Genomic DNA, 15,847 nt, shown 5'->3' on the forward strand with positions numbered 1-15,847 from the left:
AGTGGTCTATAGTAGACCTCCACTAACAAGTCCCTTTTCCCCCCAGTCCCCTTGTATCCTGACCCTCAGTACCTCGGTCTGGGCCTCCTCTGATGCCATCTTGATTATAGACAGTGTACATTATTCCTTAACATAGAATTCTTTAACCTGAATACTCACTTTCAATATCACATGGGGGAAGAGGATCAAAACTTTTGTACATATAGAAATATCAGGCCAAACAACTACACCTTTTCCAACTCCTGGTGCCGAATCTTTTAATGCCTGAGGTCAGCAAAGCAAGGTGTTCCCAGGGATCATTAGAGGTGTTATCAACATCTGATGCCTATCTTCTAGAAGTAGACATAAGAACTTCTGTTAGCATGCCATAAGAGCTTCTTTTTGTACAAGATGGAGAACTTGAAGGAAAAAGAAAAAGGAGTGTGACAAAGGAGAAAAGAGTGATGGAGGAAAGGGTAAGACTAGATTTAAAAAGGAAAGAGCACAGCAGAAGAAAATAGGAGAAAATTAAATGAGAGAGTGAGACGCAGCAAGCTACTAAAAATACTGTCTCCTGTAGGGTCATGGACAACAGAAAAGAAAGGAATCACTTGACTAAGGAAACAAAGAAACTAGGAAGCAACCCTCTCTTTGAAACATTAGATCCTATTTTTAATCATTAATGAAAAGTGTTCCTTTTACAAAGTCACAGAAAAAAATGAGTGCCAATCTGTAGCCAAAATAGAGGAACATGTCATCATTTGCTTCCCTAAGGATTTGGCCGAAATACCAAAAAGAGTGTGATAGTCATAAAGTTTTGCATGCATGCATACTATTGCATGGAACGTTTTCTCATTCTTTGAATTATATTGTGGTTTTTCATTTTTTTCTTTATTCCTTCTAATTCCATATATCTTTTTATTGTAAAACGTGCCTTCTTTAGTTAAAAAAACATGTTTTATAACCAATTATCTAAAAAAGCACTTACCTTGCATTTGCTTTAATTCCATACTTTTTGTCAAATGCAAAATAGCTTTAAGTTGTTCAGTCTGCATAGAAAATTCAATGGGTCTTCAGTAAAAAGGCAAAAATAATTTTCACTAGTATTTTAGAATTATACCTTTGAAACTTAAACCCAAAGACAAAAAATGCATTGCTATTAAATTAAAAGTATTTTGTAAATAGTCAACTGAATGCTGTCTATGAGACAGTTTCCATACCAAGTCTTCATACTGAGTGTGTATCAGTTTAGGCTATCATAGGCCACAGTCCTGCAGTTACACACACAATCAAATTGACACAGGCTAATGAAAAAACAGTAAGCTGAATGGACTACTTGCATTTTAACATCACTCCTCCCATTTTAGCCTCAATTTCATAATTTCGTATTATTTTTATGAAAATCCCTCATTTTTTTTTCCAAGAGGTAATGAGCACAAGTTTACTATAATTCAACAGAAAATAGAATCTAACCAAAATATTTACCTCTCTACAAAGTTATAAGTTCCTTAAAGGGCATGACCAAATGAAACAACAAGTGTTAACTGAAGCTATGATGCTACAAACAACTTAACCTTACCCATATGATTATTCTGAGTTTTTACAATGAAACAGATTGTGATTTGTATGCCGTTCCATGTTGGCCTCCATGCCAATACTAAATTCCTGAACATTTCTCAAACAGAAAATATCTTTCTGGTATAAAAAGAGTGGATATGTGGTATACTTATTAAAAATACTTTCACTGGTAATAAAAATTGTGGAAGCCATGGTATAAACAAGATACAATTCTTTCCTGCTGAAGACAGGGACTCAATGGCTCGTATTATGGACAAACCTTGTAGTTTACCCAAAACGCTACCCAGCACAGCTTCGCAGATAAAGCTGGGAGTATTTCTTCTGAAAATTTTCATTCCTATTTACAGAATAAGTTTGATTCACAGCAAAGGAACAAAAACTTTCTAACTACCCAATGAACAGCTAGCAGTGAAAGTTTTCCTGTGTTGACCTTTCAATGAACCTCAACACTGACTGACTACTTCCCCAGATGTAAGGGCAGGTCAACTTCTATACTCTCTTAGCCCTTAGGTCTTCTACTAAAAATAAATAAATAAATCTATTCCTCACCATATATATTTTCTTCTATCTGCCTTTATTGAAGAGGACAAGCATTTTGTGTTTGAATAAATTATTTGCATAAAACAAAAGCAGACAGCAAACAAGATTTTTAAAGCGGTATAACTGCTTCAGTCCCAAATATGATCGATACCACAACATTTATACAGGTATAATTCCTAGTGTGAATGAAGTTATGCAGGTTTTAATTACAACAGATTGTTGGACTGACTAGTGGTTCTTATCAACTTACCTGCCAGGAAATCTGTCTGTACTGTTCTAGTTTTGATTGCTTTTTAACAAAACCTATCACCAACACCTTTCTAGCAAATGACCTATTATGCATATATACACATACATTATGTACTTAGGATAATTTCTTTCAACTCTGAGCTCCAAAAGGATTTTTTACTCCTTTTAGTTCCCCAGTCTTTTCCTTTTAACATGCCTTTTAATAAATGTATTACAACCTTTCATTATTTAGAGCAATATTGCAGGCATAAGCAGGGCAAGGTTTTCTTCATCTGCTCCAAGAAAGGAAAGTCTACCTGAAGCCTCCCTACCTAAAGCCTCATTTGGCAAGGCTAGAGAGCACCTTTATCTTAGAGTAAATTAAGGCCCACATGGTGGCAAAAGTGTAATAGGACTAAAACTTAAGTGGAATCCCAGAAGAGAATTCTTTTAAATAAGGAGATGAAGAAGTCTCATCTGAATTGTTTACAAATGAAGAAAAAAAGGAGTCAGTTCCTAATGTGATTTTTTTTTTCAAATTTAAAAGTTAATAATAATGTAAAATGTCTGCATGTTAGAAACCCCAGAGTTCAGCTTTGTTCCACAAAGCTGAATGTATGGCTATGGGATCATGTATCTTGGATCTTGTTTTGCCCAATATGGAAGAACTTGTTGAGAATCTGAAGGTGAAGGAAAACTTGAAAGGAAGTGATCATACAACAAAATTCATGATTTTGAGTGGGAAAGCATACAGTTAGCAGAACTAAGATACTAGGTTTCCAAAGGGAAGATTTCAACCAGCTCAAGGAAATAGTAGGCAAGGTCCTGTGGGTAGACAGACTGAAGGATAAAAGTGTCCAGGAAAGCAGACAACTTCTGAAGCACATAGTATTTGAACCTCAGTAAGAAACTAGACTAGCACAGTAGAAACACAAGAATGGCCAGAGGCCAATGCAGCTGAACAAGGAACTTCTTGGATGCCACAAAAAAATCAAAAGGAAAACCTACAGGCAATGGAAGAAAGCACAAATAGCAAAGGAAGCATACCAAGAAACAGCAAGTATTTAAAGGGACAAAATTAGGGAAGTGATGGTAAAAAATGAGTTGCTTCTGGCTAAAGATATTAAGGGCAACAAGAAGGGGTCCTATTATATGCTAGTCAGAAAAGGAAGTTGTGGATCTGCTGCTAGAGAACCAGAGTGAGTTATTAACAGAAGATAAAAAGAAGGCAAAGCTGCTTAACTGTTACTTTGCCTTGATCTTCACACGTACACTAGCAAAAAATTACTTAGAACAGAGGTTCTTACTACATACCCCCTTCCACATTTACCAACTGCCATTGTACATCTACCAGCACATAATTTTATATAATTATTATATTTTAACGCCTTAAATGACAATTATTATTGTAATGAAAATTAAGATCTGCCAGTTTCTACAAAGTACCCCTCCCCCACAACAGATTTCTTGTGTACCGCCAGGGGTATACGTACCACAGCTTGGGAACCCCTGTTATAGACAAAGAACGGGGAAGGCTGAGAATCATGATGACATCTAAATGAGTGTCAGAGAACTTTTGATTAGCTTGAATGAATTTAAGTTAGCAGGGCCTGATGAACTACATCACAGGGTACTCAAGAAACTAGTAGAATGCGTCTTGGAACCCCTTGCAATAATATTTACAGAGTTGTGGGAAATACGCAAGGTTTCAGACAACTAGAAAAGGGCCAAAATACTGCCATGTTTATAACAGGCAAAGGGGAGGATGCAAGGAATTGTCAGGCTAACTATATAATACCCAGGAGGCTACTGGAGCAAATTATAAATAAAGCAGCTTGTAACCACCTGGAGGAGGAAAGGCTAGTTACTATGGATCGGTTAAGAACAAATAATGACAAACCAATTTGATCCCCTTCTTTAACAACGTAGCTAGCTGGGTGGAGAAGGAAGAGAATGACGTAGACATAGCGCACCTAGACTGGAGCAGGGCTTCTGATAAAGTCACACATGATATTTTCATAAGCAAATTTGAAAAACATGGGCTAGATAACACTTCTGGCTCATTAACTGCAAGCAAAGGGTCAGTGTCACAATCGCAAGAGGTTTTGAGCAGGTTTTCACAGGGGTGTCCTGGGCCCAATGCCATTTAACATGATCATTATTTGGATGATGGAATAAAGAGCTCTCTCATTAAATTTTCAGATGACAAAACTGGGAAGGATTGCAAACACTTTTGGAGGACAGAAGTAGAATCCAAAATGGTCTTGACAGATTGGAATCTAGAGACAATACAAATAAATTGGCTACGGACAACACAGACACATGATACAACTAGGGAAGAAGAACCAATATACAGTGAAGGATAACTGGTGGGTAGTAGCATTGCTAGGAAAGATGTAAAGGTGTCAGTGGGTCAGCCTCAAGAGAGTAAGCAATGTGGCAGTTGCAAAAAACCCCCCCAACAATACCCCACAACTTATCTGATATTAGAGGCAGGAGAAGCAATACTGTAACAACTCAGTGCTGGTTAGGCCTCATCTAGAGCAGTATTTCTCAACCCACGGGGTCATGACCCAAAAGTGGGTCGCAAGAATATACGAAAAGGTCACGAACAAACTTTAAAAACGGGTCAACAAACTTAAAACATGGATTCTCCTTTAAAGGAGAAAAATGTGGGAAACTGGCTGGCAGAGTTCCAGCCCACAAGGGGCTGCTTGCGCCCCTCCCCCCCGCACACACTGGGGGGCTGGGAGTGGTGGGTCAGGAGGGAGGGGCGCTGGGTCTGGACTGGCCACAGATGTTAGAAATGGGTCCTGGTACAAAAAAGGCTGAGAGCTGCTGACCTAGGGGATTATGTGCAGTTCTGAAATGATGTGAAATGGGAAGGGTCCAGCAGGCAATAACAGTGATAAAAGGGCTGGAAAGCAACCCATGCAAATAAAGGGGGAGAGAATTAGGAATGCTTCGCTTGGAGCAGAGGCGGCTAAGGGGGGGGACATGGCAGCAGCCTCCAAACACCTGCAAGTCTTCTTGAAAACGGGAGGACTGTTCCCGCCTTGCCGCAGAGAGTAGGAGGCAAAGCAACAGCTCCAGACTGCAGCAAAGCAGGCTTTGATTAGATACCAGCAAACACTGTCCTTACTGCTAAAGCGCTAAGGGGAATAAACGGCCCAGAGAAGCTGCAGAATCGTCTTCACTTAGACTTTTCAAGAGGAGGCCAGATCCGCGCTGGGCAGCACCCCTGCCCCCACAGGGGCTAGAGCAGACACCCCGGAGGGACGTCTCATCCGCCATCGGGGCTCGGCGGCCGCGCAGCACAGGTGGGAAGCGCTGGGGCCGTCCCCGGCCCCTCGCTGCAGCCACCGCAGCTCGGCGAGCGGGCGGGTCCGATGCCCTTCGCTGCCGCCTGGCCCCGGGCCCAGCCCCTGATGAAGCAGGCGGCTCCCCTGCCCGTCCGCCGGCTCGCTCGGCCCTGGCGGGGCACAGGCCGTGCCGGGAAGCCGGCGGCGCCCCCTGGGGCCAGGCCAGCCGCGTGCCAGCGGGACACCCGCCCCCGCTGCCTGACTCAAGCGGCGCCTCCCCCCTGGCTCGGGGCCGGGCCGGGCTCACCTCCGTAGCGGCGCGAGGCCGCGTGGCAGGCGGCGAGCAGCAGGACGGCGCCTAGCGCCAGCGCCTTGGCGCTCCTCACGCTGAAGTAGTGGTTGATCTCCCGCTTGCCCAGGGAGTAGGCCAGCGCCGCCATCTTGGCTCCTCCATGACAACGGGCTGCGAGAGCGGGCGCGGGGTCCCCGGCGGCGGCGAGGGGGAGCGAAGCCTGCTCCGCCGCGGCCGCCACGGTCCCCGACTGGGAGGAGCCGCCACGGCCCTGCCCCGCCCCGCGCTGGGGCCCGAGGGAGGGGCCGCCCCGCCTCGGGGCAGCGTCGGAGCCGCGCTCAGGTCGCGGGAAGCGGCCGCAGGAGGTGACTGGTGAGAGCAGCGGCGGCTGGATCTGTTTCGGGACCGCCGGGGTGGGACGAGATCTGTCTATCCCCGAGCAGGACCCAGGGAAGCTGCCATAAGGTGTCTTCTCGTGATAGCTTCTCCCATCCTGTCTTGCTCGTCGGTAAATCCCATGACAGCGTCTCGGGGATAGATCCTGAGATTCGTCCCCGGGTAGGATGAGATGGGAGAAGCGCTCATGAGCCAGGAGATCCACCGTGATGATAACCATCCCCCTTCCCACTGAGCGAAGGTATTGCCGTGAGCAGCAGTGGCAGCAGCTGTCTTAAGAGGAGATCACTTCGGCTATTATTGACTTCTCCCATCGCTTAAGACGGTCGGAGGAAATGTTAAAAAACAAAAAACCTCACACAAAACAGATATGAACTGGGCAGCTGCAGATCCCTCTGTTGAATATTCAGACTCACAGATTAAAATCAGTGTGTATCCAACATGAATATAAACCAGTTGCAGAAGCTTTAACAGAAGACCGCATGTAAAACCAATGTAGGAAAAATGAAGAAATATTGCCTATCCCCAAAAAGTTTTAGAAACAGATTTCATCAAATCACCAACCATGACTTCAAAAAGTGAGAAAGAAAAACTTCCTAACTCTAGAGAAAAGATGAAACACTTCATTAGACAGAAGTCAGGAATGGACAACAATGATTAAAGCACATTACTGTAAAACCCCAAACACCCTGTGAAACTTTATTTTCTGCAGTATTTTATCTTCTCTCAAAAACTACATCTCTGTTGACTTCTCTTTTAACTTTAGCATAAAGGATACACTAACAGCATCTGAATTTTAACAAGTACTAATAATTCATATTTTGCTTTTTCTTCCTTCCATTTCCCTTAGAGTTTCCCTTAGAGGGAAAAAAGAGGCTAAAAGAAAAAGAAAACCACTATTTAACTGAAAAAAAGAAAATCAGGGAGAAAAAATCCCAGTTGTTTATTCCCTTCATTTTTAACCAGACCTGCATTGTGCACTGTGAATTCATATACCTATACAATGCATTGAATCAAATTGCAGCCAGGTCTGGGCTGAAAGCATTATCCATATGGAGAACTGGGATGCAACTGTACATGAGCAGATGAGGATGGAGATAATTCATTTAGACAAATGATGTTCAGCAAACCCCTACTTTGGGATTCCTATGGAATATTTAGGGTTAGATGATCAAGTCTGGTGTGGCAGATATTGTCCCTGGAAATCTCCTTGGAGCATCAAGTGGTACAGACGCGCACCATAGTGACTCGTATGTCAGCACAGAGAGCTACCCAAAGGAGGAAGCAAAAGATCATAACAGCCCGAAATGCCAGTGATCTGTGGCTCTGTTGTGTTTTGAGGTCCAAAGCACTAGTATAAAAGTATTCCTTATGCCCTTACAGCAAAGAATAGACTGGTCCCTTCCCAGATCACCTTAGATAATGGCAGAATTGTAAAAGTCATTTTTGTTGCTTCTCCTTCCAGAGCAGTTCAGAGAAATCAGTTTGTCATGTCTACATATGCAACCTTGTTTTTTAAGGCCCACTCAATATAATAGCAACACAATTACATGCATATGGTTCTATGTTTACCTAGAATCTTTAGACCCAAAACTCTTACAATCCATTCCACTCAAGAACTTACTTATTTTAGAAGTCAACTGCAAAACTTTTTTCCATCTACCCAGTAATATATTCTTACTGCAATCCTTTGCATGGTGGCATATGGTCTATGAACTTCAACGATGTTTTACTTTATCTGAGGATCTGGTCCAATCTGTTCCAACATATCCTAGTTGGACAATGGAGCTAGCTCACTTGTTCAGTAGTTCTAAACAAGTTAGTCCCATGTGAACATTGTCCTGAAGGCCACAGGCAGGCAAGGTTCTTTGAGTAGATGTGATGTCTTTTATTAGAGCAACTGAGTAGTTGGAAAAAAGTTCTTTGCAAGCTTTCAGGCCAGACGCATTGTGCTTAAAAACATATCCAACATCTCTCCCAACTATACAGCTGATCTGAGAAAACACACACACAACCCCTCTTCTCTAGACTAAATAAGCCCAGTTCTCTCAGTTTTTCCTCATAAGTCATGCCCCAGCCCACTCACCATTTTTGTTGCCCTCCACTGGACTCTCATCAAGTTGTATATGTCCTTTATGTAGTGGGGAGTGGGAGGGAGGAGGGGGCAAAACTGAACACAGTACTCCGGATGTGGTCTCACCAGTGCTGAATAAAGGGACAGAATCACTTCCTCAGACTTACTGGCCACACACCTACCAATGCAGCCCAGTATGCCATTAGCTTTCTTGGCAACAAGGACACACAGCTGGCGCATATTCATCTTATTCACTGTAACCCCAGGTACTTCTCTGCAGAGTCCAGCCAGTTGGAGGTTTTCAAAAGCTTTGGCTGGAATGATCCAGTTGGGGATGGTCCTGTTTTGAGCAGGGGGGTGGACTAGATGACCATCTGAGGTCCGTTCTAACCCTAACTTTCCATGGTTTGCACATGGCTTTTCACCTTTAGCAGTTTTCTATTTTTTGTATAAGAACTCTGCAACAGTATATTTAACTTAACAGTATTATAGGCAGCAAGGCAAAGCTAGAGGAAAAATATAAAATCTCCATTGGATTTGTAAGCCACTTTAGTTCATCATTTTAACAGCATTGAGCTAACTATATTTTAGCAAGAAATTTCTGTACACCTCTTTCAAAATTACATAATATATTTAATTCATTATATCATAGAACTTCCCCTATCCATTGCAACCATTTCCATATCTGCAGTATTATCAGCTTATTCCACTTGACATGTATTTTCATCTACATCACTTGAATATAACGTCATTTCTGTATCGTGTTCTTCAAGAGCTTAACATTTATGACAATGTCCCTCTTGATTCAATAACCCTTTGTATACGTGCCAGAAGATGGTGTCAAACATTTTAGTTGCTCTAATTTTTCATATTTTTCATCAGCTTCATATAAGCATCACTTTTCCCATGTGTTCAAGTTTCCATGCGCTCTTATGCATGCAGTCACCATTTACTGCAAATGCTTGATTAGATTAGTAAAGAAAAAGTGTAAGGAACACAACGTTTTCTCAATCTTTGAAACACAGTCTTACACTAGTCACTGAAACTGGCACTACTAAATAGAAAAGATCTTAGAAGTCCCCCAAGATAGGTAAGTTATCACAACTTTTATACTTCCATCCTGCCCAAGATTGCTACATTCATAAGGCTTAGAACAGCAGTTCACAACCTCCTCAGGCTTCAGGCACCCCTCATTACATTCAAAGCACCCTTTGGAAAAGAATAGGGCTTAGTTTTCTCTCATTGTTTTTGACTACAGAAAAATAACAGAGTAATTCTTTTGTTGCAGATAACTCAAGGTCCAGAGTTGGGTTTCCCATTTGAAAAGTCTGGGCTTATCCTGTGAATAGTGTTTGCGCACCTAACAAAATTAATATTATGTAGCACCCCATGGCACCTTTGAAAAGATATTAAGGTACTTCAGGGAACTGAAGCACCCTGGTTGAAAAATCACTGAGTTAGAGGGATGTTCTGCTGTTGTTCAGCCACTGATGTAGACCAAATTCTGTTCTGACACTAATGCAAGGGGAGTTCCAATCATTTGCACCAGGCTGAATTTTGTTTTAGCACTTTGAGGTAACCACATTAGTCATAACCACTGTAACATTAGACTCAGCTCAGACATTAGACTCAGTTTCTTGTCACATTTCTGATTGAGCATATTTTCATTTTCTTTTGCTCAGCTGATAATATTTTTACACATATGTGTACTGGTGCCTGTATTCATCCCCATAATGGACAGAAAGTGCTCAGATTTTGTATGGCTGAATGCAGGCTATTCCTGTATTTTTTTCTCTTCTCACCGGAACACTGGCATAGAGAATACGACAGTCACTGTGGCACTTTACTGGTGTTTGGTCAGATTTAAATGTATTTTTCCAAGCAATACAACTCCCATGACACTTGCTTCTCTCCCTTTCCTTATCCTGCATTTTCTGTGGCCTCCTTCCAGACTCTGTTCTTTTTCTTTAAAGACACAACATGAAGCGTTAACACAGCAGTATATGGAAGTCTGAACAGCTGCTGCCCAAGCTGTATCTGTTCTGTGTCTAATTAGAATGTTTCTGTTTCATGTGCATGCAGTGTCCAAGCTTCCATATGATCACCAAATTCCTTTTTAAAATACAGAGAGCTACAAACATCTAGCAGTTCCCCTTTGACAAATCTGATCTGCAGCAAAATATGACCGGATTGCTTTAAGTAAAGAATACCAATATATTACACTGTACACTTGTTTTCTATACCATACTGGATCATTTCAAAGTATGAACTGTCATGTAAAAACCCTAAATCTGGGACCTATGCAACTCATCCACAGCATGCACTTATGTAAGAAAGTATCCTTGTTGAATGTCCTACTTAAACCATCTTAATTGAGTATGGCATGATGATGGACTGTAGGTTCAAAATTGCAGGAGTGGCGGCAGATTAATGTCAGTCTTTGGCCTCTAGATTCAGGTCAAGTTATAGCCATTTGTATGAAACTTAGAGAAGAGAGCAGAGGTTACCGAAAGAAGTATCTCTAGGAAGTCAATCTCTGTATATTCATGTTATAAAATCTAGCTGCACTTGCAGCATCTCTGCAAATAGTTCTAGAGAAAGTTTAGTTTTCGAAACATAAAGTCCTTGCATTATAACCCAGCACACACTATATGACATACACAAAGTACAACCTGTTTAAAAGAGCAATAACTCTCTTTTTTTGTCCAGTCTTGGCCTAAAAATTGAAATATGAATTGACCATGACAATGTGTTGTAGGAAATAAAGCCCCTGTATCTCATTCTTCAGCCTAGATCCCATTTTTCAAGCACAGAATAAACAGACAACAGGAAGTCAGTCTGGAAACCCCCAGCATATTTTGTCTGACAAACAGGAAGCGTAGTGGTTACTGCCATTAAAGTTTTAGACAAACTGTATAATAACTATAGTGCCTGAAGGTTGAAATATTTTTGTAATACAGGCACAGGAAGTGCAATTTAGAAATAACTCTCCCCTTTGTATCTTCAGGGTAAGAATCAGGGTGCAAGACAGTCAGAATGACAAACGAATGATACGTTTCAGTTGTACACAATCCCAGATTCATGAAATGCTTCTTTGAAATTCTTTCCCACCCACTCAACTTAGCATATAAGCTGAATCGGTGCATTAATAACTAGTCCTTGGTGGTTTTTAAAGGGAACTTTGTATTTTAAAAGCCCTTGCACCAATTTCTTAAGAGCTTTGTTAGTATGTTCTGTTTTTATCCAGTTTATTTTCAGTTTTTGAAAAAACGTACCAGAGATCACTAAGTTGCTTCTTCAAAAACACCAAAACAAACAAAACCCACCAAAACAACAACAACAAAACCCCAAGACACACCGGAACTGTCCAACTGACTCACTATCAGCCTTCAGGATATAACACATGAACTCTCCTTTCCTTCAACTCACTGCACCCACACTTATTCTACCTGTAACCTCAGAGGACCCTGAGTATGCAACATACATCAACATATAGTCTGAAGATCAACAAATTCAGATTGTCAGACCACACAAACAATTTGTTGTAGAGCTGCAAGACTTTAATGGAAACTGTCTTGCTCCCAAATACTGGATTCACTGGCTTTGTTGATCTCAGCTATGGTAGCATTCCACAGAAAGATAGGGAATATTCTGGAAATTTCAGTCTCAACTTCTCCATTTTTTTCCTGTGTTGTCAGCCCTTTTTTCTCCCTCTAGAGCTTTTTGCTTTGTAAACAAACTACCAGCATCAGAAATTACATACGACTAGTAGAATTAACAGGACATCATGCGTGTTAATGATGTACAAGTTGCTACATCTCCTGTAAATAAGTGCTAAGAAAATTTTCAGCCAGGATTGAAGGCTGAGATGAAGCAAAAGGAATCAGATCTCGTGGTAGTGGTGATATCTTTCATTAGACCGCCTAGATTTTTGCAAATAAATAAAATAAAAATATTTATTTACAAGTTTTCGGGCACAAGCACCCTTATTCAGGCATACGAGAAAAGATTATAAAAGTAAACCTAGGTAGAAATGGAAGTTCATATTTCATAGAAGAGTTGAAAGTGTGGGTATTTTACCACAAGGGTGCTTTTGCCCAAAAGCTTGCAAATAAATATTTTTTTTGTAAACATCTAGTTGGCCTCATAAGAGACATCACCTGGACCATGAGTTCTGCTTCCTTTTGCCTCCACCAATACAACTACAACCTGGATACCTGACAAGATGAAGCAACACATTTTTAAATATAATTCGATCTCTCCATCATTTTTGATAAATATAATGTTTTAAGAGTAATTTGTCTAAAAAGGAAGCATTTTGAATTGGTCTACTGGCAACACTTCAGTGAAACGGGCTCTTGGGGAAATACCACAAACTGGGCTGGTAGCTCGGGTTTCATATTGCAGCTTGTATGCAGGATTCTTTCAACAAACTTTTCTCTTTTCTCTTCAACTACTGTGGACTGTCAAGACAATATTTCAGGCTATTGAAACTACTCTTGTAAAACTGACATCAGAAGAACCTGCTGAACTTTCAACTGTAAAGATCAAAATGACAAGGCAGAGGTAGACAAACCCTAGAATGAAAAAACAAAAAGTATAATATAGTTTATTTAAAACTGAAATAACTATAATTGGATTTATGGGGACATCAACACAAAGGCACACTTATCTGTAAAGTACAGGCCTCATTATTGCGGATTTTTCCAAGTTGTTGATGTTTATATGCTTGGTCTTAGGATGCATTTTTAGCAAGGAAAAACAAAGCTCAGAAATAGAAAGGATCAAGCTTACAAAAATTAGCTATCTGCAGAGTACACCCAAGGAGCTTGAGCTAAATCTGATCTAACTCTGAAACTTTAGCACATGGTAGCTTCCCAGAACTTCTTTATATGGGTTTGGGAGAGAATGCACAGGTTAGATATAGTTCTCTCTTATGGGGAATTGGTTCTGCATTCAGTAGGAAGATAGTTATTGATGCCAGTGATGCAGAATCAAGCTGTTAGAGTGACCCCTTTAACTTTCTAGCTCATCTTTCTTCCATTTATTTCCTATTCTAACCTATGCAGAGTTGCTGTGCGCTGCTGAACAGCTGCTACATTTAATCCAGAGATGGCTGTACTGCAGTGATGGCTGAAATTATTCTTGTGTGCAGTGGGCACATCTACATGTACATTAATGTACTGTAGTTACTGTGCAGAGGGGCGGGGTCAGCCTTTTTCTCTGGAGCAGACAGCACAGCAAAACACAGGGCTGGAAAGCATGCTGGGATGCTGGGGGACTGTGATTTAACATCAACTAGGAAGGGGCCTGGGACAGAAGTTGCATAAACCAGTTTGACCCAAATCAGTTAAGTCTGCTACTACATTCAATCAGGTTTATCTTAAACCAGTTTCAGCCATTTTGAAATTGGTTTATGTGCACTGAGCTTCTGTTCTGTTGCAGGTTTAAACCAGTTTCTGATCACTTAAACCAGTTTATGTGTAACTTCTGTCCCTAGTCCTGTCATCTTGTGTAGATGTGCCTAGTATGGAATAGATCTAATTTACATTTCATGCATCTAAGTGGCACATATGTAGCTATGTAACTGTGTTTTTTGGCACTTAGCTTTCCAGACTGTTCCTATTTTACTTGGTGGTGAACTAGAGTTATGTGGTATTCATGCTTTCCAAAGGTAAAACAGAAGTAGAAAACTCTACTATCATTTAGCTCAAAAAAAGTAGTGATTAGGCTCAAGTGTGATGGTTTAGTCAGAGATAATCCTCCTTTGAGCAGTGGGCCGGAGCAGTGGTGATGCATAGGGGGTGCACGGGGTACCCCCAGAGAGTGCTGGTGCACCCACTGACAGGCTGCACTCCCTGCCTGGGCGATGGGCAGGGAAGGCAGGCAGGAGCACCAGTGACCCCCTGAGCATGCCAGCCAGGGAACGGGAGCGCCAGATAAAGTGTCATGGCCACATCTGGGAGTGCTGCAGCCGCTTCCTGGTCAGTGAGATTGGCCGGGGGGAGGGGGGAGACAGGGGGCGGGAAACCATTTTCCTTGTTTTTAACATGCATCAGCTATATCTGTTTGAGCTGCTGGATATATGGAACAGATCACCGAGCGCAGGGGTCAGCAACATTTTTGTGTAGTGTGCCAAAACACCCTCAACCTCAACTTGTAAGATGTTGGTGCCTTGGAGTGGACTGTGAGGGGGAGTTATGAGATGCCCAATCCTTGTTGTGGCAGTGCAGCCCTAGCCCCTTCCCTAATGTCCATGCCAAGGTATACATGCTCCCGCTGCCAGCAATGAGCTGATCGGAGTGCCACAGACCACAGTACAGCTGCTTGCAGCCTCCCAACTGCCTGTCATTAGGGTGGCCATCATAGAGGACATTCCAGTTTTCTACTACTGTTTCTATTTTTCTTGAAGAGAAAAATAGAGGACATAAAGGCGTCCAGTTTCGTATCAATAGAGGAGAGAGGCCAACCGGACTGTCCTCTATGATGGTCACCCTACCTGCCACAGCCAGCCCAGGCTCTAGGCAGGCCCTGCTGCCCGCCATGGAGCTCAGGCTGCTTGCAGCAAGTGATGGGGAAGTTGCAAGCATCTGCATGGGAGTCTGAAGAGCCCTGGCCCAGCTTGTAGCAGGTGCACACGTGCCTTGAGGCAGGCAGCAGGGAAGGGTTGGGGCTGGGCCCCTCACAGCTCCCCCACCATCCAGCCTTAGGGGAACATGCCAAGCAAAATGCCTTTGTGTGCCACACATGTGTCAGAGGTTGCCTGCCCTGACCTAATGGAAGCCTTGTTCTCTAGGAGGGTAGTTGAAACTATTAACCCATTTTCCTTGTTTTTAAAGAGATTCTTGTATTGTGACCCTGATAATAATAGGCTCATTAAAACATTATTCTGCTTCAACATCATTGGATAAAAGATAAGAAAAAGAAAAGAAGTTTCCCTGGCATCAATTATTTGAAGTTAGACCTCTTATAGTAATCATTTAATGTTGGCAGTATATTCACACGTCATTAATTAGGGTTCACAATGATCTGTTGCCATGCCAATATGTACTTCACTAGAATGCTATGAGTGCTGATGGAGGTATTATCTTGCAAGGTTGATTATTTTTTTCCAAAAGCAAAGATACATCTTTTAGGCATCTCAGGCTTAGCAAAGATCTGTCACTGCTGGATTAATGGGTAGCTGAGCAGCTATTGAGCATGCACCAATTTGTTAAGGGCATATTGAGCTGCATTTGAAAGTCCATTTTGGGGAATGTAAATAGCTCTCCTCCTTTGATGTGCAATTGTTAGGTCTATGGTGGTATTAAAATTTTGGTGGATAGACACTCTGCTAAATTAATATTCCCAGCCACATGAAATAAAAAAAAAAAAAGGGATGTGGGTCCCACACATGATACTGGCTTTAAAATCATGATATTTTAAAATAAAGAATGGGGGGAGCGGGGTGGCTTTCAG

General features: G+C 41.9%; 1 protein-coding gene across 1 annotated transcript in view; it reads right to left on the reverse strand.

Moving 5' to 3' along the window:
• Positions 1-6,988, reverse strand: part of CASD1 (CAS1 domain sialic acid O acetyltransferase 1) — a 67,776-nt gene extending 60,788 nt beyond the window's left edge. Inside the window, exon 1 of the mRNA XM_090047006.1 lies at positions 5,935-6,988. Within this exon, the coding sequence (XP_089903132.1) occupies positions 5,935-6,535 (601 nt within the window). The 5' untranslated portion in view covers positions 6,536-6,988. The remainder of the gene's footprint in view (positions 1-5,934) is intronic.
• Positions 6,989-15,847: the final 8,859 nt, after the last annotated feature.

This window comes from Crocodylus siamensis, chromosome 5 (genome assembly GCF_052110815.1).
Source record: "Crocodylus siamensis isolate JL-2025a chromosome 5, ASM5211081v1, whole genome shotgun sequence".
Taxonomy (NCBI): domain Eukaryota; kingdom Metazoa; phylum Chordata; order Crocodylia; family Crocodylidae; genus Crocodylus; species Crocodylus siamensis.